General features: G+C 37.0%; 1 protein-coding gene across 5 annotated transcripts in view; it reads right to left on the reverse strand.

Annotated features, from left to right (window-relative positions):
• Positions 1-14,331, reverse strand: part of LOC122351418 (dnaJ homolog subfamily C member 15-like) — a 217,026-nt gene extending 202,695 nt beyond the window's left edge. For 2 of the 5 annotated variants that reach the window (XM_043248476.1, XM_043248479.1), the window contains exons 1-5: positions 14,176-14,331; positions 13,362-13,413; positions 10,247-10,320; positions 6,660-6,736; positions 3,734-3,804 (exon numbers count right to left, since the gene is read on the reverse strand). In XM_043248476.1, coding sequence (XP_043104411.1) covers positions 3,734-3,804; positions 6,660-6,736; positions 10,247-10,320; positions 13,362-13,413; positions 14,176-14,280 — 379 coding nt within the window. In that variant the 5' untranslated portion in view covers positions 14,281-14,331. Of the gene's footprint in view, positions 1-2,114; positions 2,246-2,283; positions 2,552-2,586; positions 2,643-3,733; positions 3,805-6,659; positions 6,737-10,246; positions 10,321-13,361; positions 13,414-14,175 lie in introns of those variants that run through there. The other 3 variants (XM_043248478.1, XM_043248474.1, XM_043248477.1) reach the window with 3 other exon arrangements.
• Positions 14,332-14,365: the final 34 nt, after the last annotated feature.

The following is a 14,365-nucleotide window of genomic DNA, read 5'->3' on the forward strand; positions in this document are numbered from 1 at the left end:
CTAAGCAGAATTTTATTTTACAACTATTGATCAATATCTAGCTAATTGAGGCATAATGATATTGGATACAAAATGATATAAAATGTTATATTACATTAAAATGACTATTTGCTGATGTTTTGATGTTCAAACATGAACTCAAACAAACAGATACCCTACCTAGGCTATGCTAATTAACTCATTAACGCCCAGGTCAGATCTGATTAGGGAGGCGTTTCCCCAAAGCGTCTAGGGTCTCACGTTCTTTCACTATCAATACAGTTCAATGGAAATAACGAGAACAACCGCAGTTAGCTGACGGTGCCCTTGCCACAAACCCCACGTGTCGACTTGTCCCTCCTCCACCCCCAAAACACCATCAGTTTAACCCTTTGGGTAGTGCTGAGCAGGAGAAAGACAAGCTCAGAAAAAAAGACGCACAACGACGTGGAAATAATAAAATGATATGCGCAGATGATTTAATATTGCGCTTTCATATAATTACCATTGCCCGTCGACATAATGTGTCGCAAATTAAATAAATAAAATAAAATGTCATTTCATGCAGGCTACTCCTGGGGGCCCTCCGGTGGCCACGGGCTGCTTAGTTCACTTATGATTTGGACCAGCTCTGGTAACACTTTATTTACCAGAGTAATATGCATGCACCAGTAAACTTCATTTAAAAATTAAGAATTTGAAGGAAAAGTTGTGAATCTATCTATCTATCTATCTATCTATCTATCTATGTGCATCCTATGGTGTAATATACCAAAAAATGTAGAAAAAAAGTTAATCTTCAATGTCAGATGTTCGATTTATTGATTGATCGATAATTATTTATTTTTCTGTCACACCATAGGAAACATTGATACTTCAACTGCCCATAAATATTTGCTTTTAATGACGGTGCGCATGATGGAAAACACACAATAACCTGATGAAACAAAAAAAAATCTTATCAATTACAGTTTCTGCTTTTATTCGGTTTCCATTAGATGAGTTAAGGCATGTATGACGGTTTCTTAATGTCTCCATTTGCTCATAGCAAACCAACTAATGAAAGGCAATTCAACAATCATTCCATGCCATTACTCTGACCACTCAAAGTTAATCATCCCATTACGTCCTAAAGAGCAGATACCGGTGTGAAGAGCGTCGACTCTCATGCCAACGTCAAACTTTGCCGTAGGGCTTAAACTCACAAGGGCCTACATGCAAGAAGAACAGATATATAGAGCACATAAGCACTCTATCTCATCTGGGTCACAGAGTCTCTCCTGACATGAATTGTGTGCAACGCCAAGGTGAGAAGCTGAATGCACAGACCGTAACGTCCCGCTATGTCAAAGGAGTAGTATCCTGTCCGTTACAGTCAGATCACGAAGCGCTGTTCAAAGGATACTTTAGCATACGGTTGTGAAGTATTTACTCAAAAGTATGCAATATTGCACACAGCCGTTGAGATCTCAGAAACCGATAATTCAATTTTAAAGTCTTGTGAATGAGAAACAATAAGAAATATTGAAAGCGTTGCCTACATTGTTACACTCGCGTGCCGGCACTTAGTCGGAAGAGCAGTAAATAAAATGCTACATTGCATCATAAACGGGCCTCTCTGTTGATAACGGCACACTCCTGCAGAACAGATGCTGGTGTCGAGCAGCATCCATCACCCTCCACAGCTCGGTTGCTAGGAGACGTCTTTGTTGACAGTCGAACACCTGCGATATTTAATGGCCCCTTTGCCATTTAGTTTCCTTATAGGAACATTTGGTAAGAGATATCAATCAGAGATGTCAAAGAGTCATACATGCAACTTTAAAGTATGATCACACTTATACAGTTTCCCATCCTATCAAAAAGCCTGTTTTTTTTGGTTTTCTCTATCCCAATCTGTTTCAATAGGAATTGCATCGTGAAAGCAAACTGCGTTCATCAAGCCATTTTATGGGGTCTTTCATACATCAGCCCTCCACTGGTGTAACCAACGCGACGGGCGCCTGCACGCCATTATTAACAGCACTGTAATAAAGGATTTCAGCAGAGCTGGAGGATGGGACAAATCTGGCACACTTTCTCTGCAGGACGTCCTCCCGCAGTCACAGGCCTTATCGCTCCACTACAGATAGAATCACAGAGACCATCGCTTATTTCACTGAGAGTATTAGTGGTCGAGAGCAGCAAACAAGGTCTGACACACACACACACACACACACACACACGCGTCTATAAACAGCTCCTCTGAGCACTGTGAGAAATGCACCTGGAAGAGGGTAAACCAGAGAAAGGCAAGGTGAGGCCATTAACCTTGAACAGAAAAACAGGGCGAGTACAGTGACCAAGAAAAAATAAAGACGCCGGCTCGGTGTGTAATAGATGAAACCGTGCACTTAACAAGAACATGGTTAAAAAAAAGAAGTCGCTAGACAGTGATTTATTACCTGTGTTTTACAGATCAGAGAGAACAAATCCTTACCAGATCTAAATACATTTGTAGCCGATCATGACGCATTATCTCTACTGCGTTATGTAGAATATTAAACATCTGCTCACAGTGATTTCGATTGTGATTTAAGACACCATTGAAGTAAAAAAAATGGGTTTGGGACGTTTTTATTTTTATTTTTTAAATAAGGCTGTATGTAGTGGAGTGATCAAAACTGCAAAACAGTAATATTTGAAAATATTATTAGAATTGCATTGGAATCTAATTTCAAATGTAATTTATTCCTGTGATGCAAATCTGAATTTTCAACATCATTACCGCTGTCTTCAGTGTCGCATGATCATTCAGAAGTCATCCTAATGCGATTTATTACTCAAGAAATATTTAAAAAATAAATATTTTAAAAAATGTAAATATTTAAAAAAAGATGTGCTGCCTAATACGTTTGTCAATACTAAACATTTTTGGTTATGTTGGATGAATATAAAAGTTCAAAATAATAGTCATTTATTTGAAATAAATTTCATAGTAAAAATTGATGTAAAAGTATATACTTACGATCAATTTAATGCATTTCCTCATTAAAATTACATGCACAAGTAAATGTAAAAAAATTATCTCCAAAATTTCAACAGTAGTGTATAAATACTGCACTGGTCACTAAACATATTCCTCATTTTAAGTCACTCGGATTAAAGCAACATTTCAATAATAATAATAATAATAATAATAACATTAAGTCTTCTCATGACATGACATCTGCAAAAATGTAATTAGAGTTGGTAAGACTTATTACTATGAATGATTTTAAATATTAGCGGGAAACATTTAAAGCTGATTAATGATTCATTCATTCTACGTGACATTTTTAAATCTGTAAGTAAATGCTGAAATTAATTTCTACGTTTTGTTTTCATTGGTGAATACGCAAACAATTCAGTGTCATTCTTCCATAAATTACGGACTCTATGGAAAACATGCCTTGCCATGAGCAGCGTATTTCCACTGTATTTACAATCTTTAGATTCTGAATACAGTAATGGTGGAAGTGATGGTTCCCTCGATTGTGTCCTGATTTCTGCGGTTCTCTTTTATGGTTTAAATTACAGAGAGTCAGCGTTTCAGGGATGTGAGCTCTCTTTAAAGAGTGTGTTATGACAAATGACAAATGCTGTTCAAATCAATAATGTAATCAACACCCGTCTCTGCCGCCGTCTGCTGAGCCACGGCTGCACGTTTAGAGCTGAGTCAGAGAATTATTGATCAACACACAGCCTTCCCGACACGACACCCTGAACTACTGACCTTTATCTGGATGATTTAGGACCATGATCCTTCTGTGGGCTTCCCGTACCTTGGTCTTGGTGCTGGTCGGACTGCGCAAAACAAGAAAACAAAATATTTAGCAAAGGAGCACACCACCATCTAGTGGACGCGGTGTGAAGTCTCGTGTGAATATAATCACAGGCCTCCAGGCTGACTTTTTTTGCACTAGTCATCAACATGTGTGGTCTGTCTCAACCCTGCACACATAAACTGTACATCCCCTGAAAATCCCCAATATAGTGGGAAAAACAGGCAACAGAACTAGAAGAAAAAAAAGGTTTTTGGTATGTCTACCAACAGTTTTAATTCGTCTGACCAACGGCTAAAGAAAAAAAACATTTGACAAAACGACAAAAAAATAGAAAACCGATCATTTTAAACATGCATTGTAAAATGTGCATCACTAATTATTTTATTCATAATCATTTTATTTTACTAAAGAAATATTAACAGTTTAAATACATGTGTAAATGAAAAATCTTTTAATTCGTTTTTACATTTTAAAATTTACAATTTTTACATATTCAAAATGTTATATTGTATATGTATATATCAAATTATGATTGATTTCATTTTATTTTCAAATGTCTCTTCCATATACAGTAACTAATTACTGACAAATTTAAGATGAATTTCAATTATTAAAACTACAAATTTAGTTTTTCTGGTGTTGCTTTATACTAACATTATTTACTAATCTGTAAACAGTAATATTTGGAAATATTATCCAAAATAAAGTTCAAAATAAATGTTTGTATTTGAATATCATTTCAAATGTAATGTGATGCAAAGATGAATTTTCAGCATGATCCACATGATCCTTCAGAAATCATTCTAATATGAAGATTTTTCCGCTCAAGAAATATTTTAATAAAAAAGATGTGCTGTCAAACATTTGTCAATACTATAAAATCTTTTCGTTTTTTTTTGGATAAATATAAAAGTTCATAATAACAGCATTTAATTGAAATACATTTTATACTTATTTATACAAACTTAATTTGTTTCACACATAAGAGCGTAATTACTTAGATTAATGTTTATTTTAATGATACACATTCAAATTTAATATTTATTAATTTTATGAAATATTTTATTCTATATAAAAGCAACGTCTTATGGTCTGATAAGGTGGTTTTAGGCCACTTGGCTTCACAACGTCTCCTTACCGAAAAGATAAATAATTTTTTTTCCAGCCTCCATCTGTCAGAGTTTAGATCTGAGTCATAGCAAAATAGCCAGACGTGATGATTAAAAGATACATTAATGCTTACACACAAGCGTTCAGTCCTACAAACCCTCCTCTAAAGACTCAAATCATATGCAGCAGTGGGCGTCAGAGAGGGGCCAGAGAAACTAATTAAAACACTGTGCGGCACGGATGATTCCAGAATGCCATGACGAATCCGTCAGCCTAAACTGCATTTGTCAGAAGAGTCAGCATCTTCACCAGATATGTGTGGCATTCGGGAGACTAAAATGTGGGCTCAGATGTGTTTAAAGTCAGCATGTAAGAATGATAACAGAAAACGCAAACTGCAAAAAAATGTAGATAAAAATCAATAAATAACAGTGTATAGTAAAATAAAATGATAGTGTAGGAAGATGCTGATTTAATTAAAAAAAATGCATCAATGAAACATTACATTTCAAAATAATTGTTTTCTTGTATAATACACCTTAAAATGTCATTTATTTCTGTGAATCAACTATGAATTTTCAGCATCCTTACTCCTTAAGAGTCACATGATCCTTCAGAAATCATCCTAATATGCTGAAACAGTGCTATTTAATATTTCTGAGGAAAATATTTGAATGAGGATTATTTGATGAAGTAATAAATAAATTAGTGCTGTCAAACAATTAATCACAAATAACTGCATCCAAAATAATAAAGTTTTTTAATATATGAATACACACACATACAGTATACATGTTAAAATATTTATGCATATAGATTTTATATTCTATATATATATATATATATATATATATATATATTCTATATATATATATATATATATATATATATATATATATATATATATATATATATATATATATATATATATATATATATATATAAACATAACATACTTTTCTTTATAATATATATATATATGCATGTGTTTGTATTTATACAAACATAATTTATATATGTACGTAAACAAAAACTTTTATTTTGCAATGTAATTAATTTAGATTAACCATTTGACAGCATTAAAATAAATTAGCCGAATTTACCACGGGCCTACAGAGATCAAAGTGTATCAAAGCACAGGGTAACATGACTGAGGCCAGTTATTTCAGCTGTGAGTGACAGACACCCAAGATAAAGCTAAAGACAGACAAGAAGAGGATAATAAAAACTATCAACCCGAATCTGTAACATTTTATGAGCATGAATGCGGTTGACCGGGTTCCTACTGATCACATCCAAGAAATATTATTTACAGTCTGGTTTAGTTTTATGAAAACATTAGTCCAGTTTGATTGACAGCACAAAGAAATGAGGCACACAGGATGTGATGCGTGCACGGTGTGAGTCACACCTGGTGTGGGACCCTGTGAACTTCTGTTGAAGTCAGGGAAATTTTTAGAGACATATACCCTCTTAGCAGGAGGAGGGTGGTCCGGCGAAAAAGCCGATTACAAAGTCAGAGACACAGCTGAGACTTTTTCCCATTAGACGATAGGATCAAAGCCGTGACGACAGGAGATGACGACCGGCTTCAAACCAAAAGAATTGCCCCCAGACATAACCGCAAGCTCTTCTGGGAAGTGCAGTGATGCAGTGTGTGTATATACTGTAAAACACCTTTGTTTTCTTCCATGACAACTCATAATGAGAGAATTCACTGAGAGGAATTGCAGTGATTTAGGGCTTTGTTTAGCCCACAATTACCTGATCCCGAGAATAAGGCTGGCTTCCCGTCTGGTCATCTTCTGCTCAAATCCACCTTTGTAATATGCAGAAAACGACTAGGAAAGAAGAGAAAATGTTGAAAACAATGATACGAATTCAAAGTCAAGCTCTATCAACAGCAGATCTGTGGCATATAGTCGTTTACCGGGTGGAAAAAATGGAAATACACAGTAAACGTTAACATGAATGCAAGGCTTCAAGCCTGCTGGTATGAAACTAGGATGAAAGAATCACAATCTTTGACAGAGTTGGTTGTCAGGATGCACACAATGAGTATCTGTGAAGCACAGACGTTACGCTGGTAATCTGTAATCAGAAGTTTATTCACCCGGAAAAGTGATCCCAGCTGAAAACCATTTTACCAACTATACAGCTCAAATTATAAACAGAGCTTAACTGAGAGCTCTTAGTGCTTTGATACAAGTATAAGCTTCACGTTTACAACGTATTTTGGTTTAACGGTATTTCTGCTGGTTTTATGAAGGCGAATGCTGAGGGCAAATTTAAGACATGCAGGAACCCCATTTAAAAATAAATCAATGTTTGGAGAAATCAGAGTATTGCATCCAATCCATGACAATCCTTCAATCAGATGATGACTGATGTGCACAATAACATGTATAACTCTCAGTATTGATGGCAAACAGGTTGCTTTGGATCCGATAAAATCCTCAAGATCAGCACTTTCACCTCATTATGTGAAAATAGAGACTTTAGGGATTTAAGATGATTGACCCCATAATTATCTAAATTCCCAAACTAAACATGCGTTTTTGCTGGAATCACCATAATTACGAGACTGACTGACTTGTAAAAAAGTGTTCGTGTCCTCGCTGAACTCCTAATTCCAATTTGTAAACTAAATTTTTATTAACATTAATGGTTGCATTATTTGCTATATTGCATTTTTGTTTATCAATTACTCAAAATTCCATCAAATTATTTAGCTGGTAAGAGTTTGCCACAGTCCGGGGACATGTTCAGATCCAAGCACAAACATCCCAGGTTTAATCTAGTAATCAAGTCAAAGAACCCAACACTGATATTCGAGAAGGTCACGAAGGACAAGTTTCATATAGCATTTTAAAGAAATTTAGCAAACGATTCTTCTGCTGAGATTTTGTTACAGCCCAGACCTCACAAGAGGCATGTTTACATTTCCACTTGCTTCAAAGATTTCCCACTTTGGGACTTTTCCATATTCACTTCACACGTTCAGCATTTTCAGCACATATTTAAAATTTAAAGAAACAGTTCACCCCTATATTTGAATTCTTTCTTTTAACTATTAATACATTATTCGCTCGTTGTCATTTTAAACCCAGTTTTTCAGGAGACTTTCTGAAAGAGCTCCCCCCCCCCCCAAACAACAACAACTGGGCCTCTGAAAGATCTCATTAATACATCATATGGCTTTATTACAATACTAACCCAAATGACAGAGACGTTGGGACGTTTTCACTTTTATTTAATTGAAGAACAAAGATTGCCAAGGTTTTTACTGACCAACGTAGATGTATTTTGTAAATATGGACAAATTTAGTTTTTAACTACTGCAGCACATTAAAAAAGAATTTGGGACAAAGGCAAAATAAAAGTGAAAAGGTTATAGAATATTCATGTTGTTCGCAGCAAGCAGGTGCTGAGGTATCAGGGTCAAAGCTATTCCCAATGATGCAGTGGTTTTCTGTAGTACTCCTGGGCCCATGTGGCTATATTTAACTCTGCAGCGTTAAGGTTTCTTATGTGATGCCATCTGAGAGCTCAAAGGTCAAGCACATTCAACTGAGATTTCTCATATTATGCATGGTACTTGATTAAAGTATTGCATAATTATTTTTTGACGCTTCTCTCATGAAATTTGACACAAAATTGATGTGACCCATCTTTGCTTGCAAAGACTGACATGCTACTTTTATACCCAAACATGATCCCTTGACATATTACATATCACATTACCTGAGTACTGCGAACAACATGGAAATTCTACAACAATGTTCACTTTTATTTTGTCCCGGCGCCATCTTTTATGGAGCGACGATCGCAGCCATCAAAAAACAAAATGTGTTCATATTTACAAAACACATTTATGCTGCTCAGTCAAAACATTGGAAATCTTTTGTTTGCACTTCTGTAAATAAAAGTTTTTAAAGAATCACAGATTCTTGATTTTACTGCATTTTACGAAATGCACCACGTTTATTATTTATGTCTTCTTAAGCCATAACATAAACAGACCAAAACAGACAGTATGGCAACAAAGCTCGCAATCTGCATGCACTTCTTTAATAATTGGTTTATGATTTTTTTTTTTTTTTTTGAGATGACATTTGAGATAACTATAAATTGTGGTGGCATAAGCAAGAGATTCGAAACAATTCTACAGAATCTTTTTTTGATATCACAAATTTTTTGTGTTCCACAGCAAAAACAACACGCACAGGTCTGGAACACATGTCCTCACGAGGGTGAATAAACAACGGAAGAATTCTCATAGTTTTTTGCTGAACTATCCCTTTAATTAAAATTCCATCACAGAATAACATTGGTCTGTGGCTCCTTCAGAAATCGTACATACTGCAGGATTTTGGTCAGAGTTCACGATTGAGTAAAAACATGTGTACATTCAGAGAGAGGCCAGAATGTTCAGTCTAATCTCAGCCCACAACAGGACAATTAATCACGCTAATCCATTATGTGATTCACAGAATGATGAAATCGCCGGATTAATAACTCTAATAATGATCTATTACGAGTGAGCTCTGTCGCGAACCCGGTTTAGGAGAAAGCCACTGAGATTATAGAAGTTTCGGAGTGCGCGCAGGTGGACAGGTTGAGTCAAAGCACTGGGAACCAGCCCCGACCACACAACCCTGGAGATTAAGAAGAACCTGGACAAAACAGCTTTACAAACTTCATCAAAAACCAGAAGCACAGCGTGAACGGCCAGTAAGATGTGATGAATCAGTCCATTGCGCTGCAGCAGGAGGTTTAATATGTCAACACCGCACGCAAACGAGTGCCTCAAGATGTGGAAATGAACACGGGAAAAGTCCAAATTTCATTCCCGCCTATCATCGCTTTCTGAAATAGAAGCTGTGTTAAAAAAAATGAAGGTTATGCTAGAACTTTTCACAATGGAAATACTGATTCATAGGGTGTTAGAAAGCAATCACGCAGCATTTCTGTACAATCTCTGTGACCTTTTCAAGGTTATTAACATTTACACTTTAGGTACTAATTTGTTTTTATAAAAAGTACTAATATGTGACCCTGGAGTCTTAAGTGGCAGGGGTATATCTGTAGCCAGCAATACATTGTATAGTTCAAAATTATTGATTTTTCTATCATTGATTAATTATTATGTATATGGATTGCTGAGAACTTCAGACAGGTTTTTCTCAATATTTAGATTTTGTTTTGCACCCTCAAGATTCCAGATTTTCAATTAATTGTATATCAGATAAAAAAAGTCTATCTTAATAAATCGATAAAAAAACAACGTTTTTGAAATCTTTTTTTTCCAGAGTATATGTAAAAATGATGCATTCATTTCTGACACTTACCGCAGAGGGTAACTTCTTAGCAGCTTCTGTAATCACCTGACCCAGAGGCCTCCATAAGTGGAATGCGTATCGACCTAAAACCAAACGTAATAAAGCATTGATGGGTTGAAAAGTTTGCCACTTTATCAGGCCATTTACAGAGTTAATTTCCAGGGTTAACAAAGTTGGTTTAAGGGTGAAACCGAGGACAAAACCACATTTTAGTCTTATTCAATACGTGTTAAAGGTGAGGTCGCCTTTCAACTTCCCTAAGTATTTATTTGGTCAGGGCGCTGGTGGACTTCCAGCGGTTGTGGTTCGACTGTGAGGCAACACACTGAAGTCAGAAGAACTTCGAACATCCAGCAGTCAATAAAGAAGCTGCGAAAACGGCTCGTTTAACTCGACCAAACAGTAGGTGAAGAACACATGAAATCATTAAAGCAATTTATTATGGGAACATTTTTGGGATTTTCGTTTCTCATCAAACTCTGAGAAGTGCATTGCTGAGAGGAAAACGTTATTTTGCTACTCAGCAAAAAAGCGTTCGAGGCTCCCTCCGCTGTAATCCTAAGCCCTGCCTCTGAGCGGAGCAGACCACACACGCCTCGGTTTTTGGCAGGAGCGCTGCCCCCTCGATGTACTGAAATGGGAATTAGCCCCCTTCCTCAAAGCGACCGCAAGTGCTATTCCATCCTGACCTCACACAGCTATGGGTGGAAGACTTGGCGACTAACAATGATTAACTACCACGCAGCAGTAGGGAGGAAGGCATAGACACCTGCCAGAAAAGAATCAAACGTAAACAAGCCGATGACAAAGTCGCTTAAATTATTTGGCCACATGCGGCTTTTTAAAGTCACTTTGATTCTTTTAATGCTAGAGGCCGCGTTGACCTCATTAACCAGGGCGAGCTTCATCTGGGGGCTTAAACAAACACTCACAGTAAGAGTGGCTTAACCATCACCCTCATCGCCGTCGCCATCATCTCAAGTGCTTTCAATCCTTTAGAATCACATCATAAAATATCTGTGGGCGGCTTTAACGTACGGAAAGTTTAGCTAAATATTTTAAGAAGACAAAGGAGGTAAAAAAACTTTTATTACATTATACAATGGCTACTCTATCCCACTGTGAACCGCAACATGAGGGATTTCAGCTTACAAACATCCTGCCTAGAAACGCAGTCTGTGCCAGAACGCAAACACTAAAGCTTCGCCAACAGAGCTCCAAGAGTGCTGATATGTAGTTCAGCAGCACTGGGACTTTTCGCCGTAGATATCTCTTTACTTGTCTGTGTTTGAGATTTCGAGACAGACCGTCAATCTGTGTTTTAGTGCAGAAGCTGTCACTGGTTCATTTAAGAACATTCATTCGTTAATTCGGGACTTAAACAGGTGATTGTCTTTATGAGTAAGTATTTGAATTATTCCCTCAACTTATTTGCTCCAGCACATCAATTCATTTCTGATTCACAACAAGTGCTGAATCTGCTCCGAAAGAATAAACTCCTGATAATGTACTCACCCCTATGCCATCCAAGATGTTCATGTTTCAGTAACAAAGAAATTAAGGAAATATTCCATAATTTTTCTTTGCACAGTGGACTTCATTGGCAGACAATGAGTTGAAGCTGTAGTTTCAATGCAGCTTCAAATAGTACTGCACAATCCCAGCCGAGGAATAAAGGTCTTATCGAGCGAAATGTTCGGTAATTTTTAAATTATACACTTTTTACCCACAAATGCTTGTCTAGCACTAGCTCCGCATGTTTACGACTTACGATCGCGTTGAAAGTTCACCTGTGATTAGTTCTTCTGTGTACTTAAGTTAAAAAAGGAAGGGTAGGGCGAAAAATTAACTAAAACTAAACTGACTTTCTTTGCATGTTCACTTTGCAAACACTGGGTCGGTTACTTCTGACTGTCACACATGACCTTTCCAACGCGATTACGTAATGTCGTAAAAGTCGCGGATGCTAGTATAAGCATGTGTTGTTAAAAAGCACATAAAGTTTTGAAATGATAGATTGTTTCACCAGATAAGACCCTTATTCTTCAGCTGGGATTGTGTAGAGCCCTTTGAAGCAGCACTGAAACTTCAAACTCACTGAACCCCACTGAAGTCAACTACATGAAACCTTGCATGACTGAAGAAAGACATGGACATCACGTATGACATGGGAAAGTAAATTATCACATTTTTTTTCATCTGGAAGTGAACTAATCCCTTAACCTGAGGTTAATATTTTACCTTTATAGCATTAAATTACTTTCGGTAGCAAACATATAGCTGTGCACTTGCCAAAGAGCACATGATGAAAGATCCTCACGGCTCAAGCAATGCTATTCTCAAAGCCAGTTCAATAAACACCTTTTATACACAGACCCAGACTACAGACCTCACATTAGCGAGCCCTAACGGTAACTGTGTTTTAACACAGAGAAAACTAGCAGCTCAGGTTTATTAACACAGACTGTCTATGTGAGTAAGTATCATTATTCAACTGATTTAATTAAACACACCGATTCATTTAGAAGTTAAACACCACTTATGTTTAACAGTAACAGTAAATTGTGCTTCAATTTCATTTTAAAATATTTTTATCTGCAAAGCAAAAACAGACAAAGCAACCGGAAAATGTATTGAACTGCTACATAAAAGCAACATCATACTAACTGCTAATGCTGATATTTAAACAACAGCTCTCTTACTTGTGTGATATTGCTCAATTGTGACACATTTTAGAGGTCACTAGTACATAAAATTGAGTTTGCGCAGCAAGAACTATCGCAATTTGCATAACAGGACAATATTGTGTAAACCGACTAAATGCACAATTTATCACATGCCTAATGCTATCAACAGTTTAAATATGCTTATCACAGTCAACCCATGTTATTAAACGCAAGCAATCCATTCTGCCCCGGGAGTAATCTGAGGTTGAGCACTACCTCAAAAAGCACAATGGTGATCCATCATCAGTTTGAACCGGTAGCCTTTGGTTCGCAGCCCAGAGCTGTAACCACTAGGCTATACCGCACATGTTATATAAACTCATGTAGCCTCTGCATGTGGCTATGCAGCACGAGGTTTGGTGACACACACAAAACAGGTCCACAGCAGATGTGCTCACCTGCAAACCCTGCCGCTGCCACTCCCAGCCCAACCGCTATCAGACAGCCACCCTGAAACACACACACAAACATCACACCGATTCGATCATTAATAATAAACAACAAGCCAAGGGCTGGATAACAAGGACTTGAAGTGTTAAGGCAAGTTCCACGGCAGAAAACTAGAATATATTCTACTGGAAATGTAAGAGTCTTTCTAGTTTTTATGAATTATGAAGAGTGTTTTTTTTCTGTATCTAAAAACTCTAAAAATTGCAGACTTGCACAGACTGAATGTACAGAGTCTGACTGATGAATCAACATACGATTCATGAATTCATGCTCTCATACAGTTCAGATGTAAACACAAGCCCTTTAAACTTTAAGATGTTCTATCTATTTATCTATATTCTCATAAAACAATTAATAAAAACACACAGAATCCCCCAGCTAGTACTTCATAAAATTCATAGCAGAGACCCAGAATGCCCTAGAAACCACCTCAGAGACTAATTTGTACCCATATGGTGCATATAACGTACATTTCTGATGAAAACAAATAAGGCTCTGACAAATGATTTGTTAAATGAACTGGCACTTATAGCTTTTTGTGGGTCATAAAGTGTTCATTTCTTATATCGCAACTGGGCCATTTTTGCTAACACATAAGGCGACAGTGGGTGCTCGACAATTGTTATAACACCTCTGCTGGTGTTATTTTAAAAAAAGGCAGCAAGGTCAATACTTCGGATGAAACTCTCATGACACAGGCGCAGTCATTTCGTAGTAAAACAGTGTAAAATCTCCGAACCGTCCAGCGCGACATTTACTCACAAAGCGTTTGTCAATATCTGTTTCACTCTGGCCGGTGGACTTCGGTGTATATTCAGCATATCTCATTAAGTCCCTCTCCATCGCTACGCCACTGGAGCTCGCCATGCTGATGATGACACGCGCACCTACGGAGAAACAGGAGGGACAAACTTCGAGCTGCTGCGGGGTCTCGCGATTCCAAAACAGAGCA

This window comes from Puntigrus tetrazona, chromosome 9 (genome assembly GCF_018831695.1).
Source record: "Puntigrus tetrazona isolate hp1 chromosome 9, ASM1883169v1, whole genome shotgun sequence".
NCBI classification, from domain to species: Eukaryota; Metazoa; Chordata; class Actinopteri; order Cypriniformes; family Cyprinidae; genus Puntigrus; species Puntigrus tetrazona.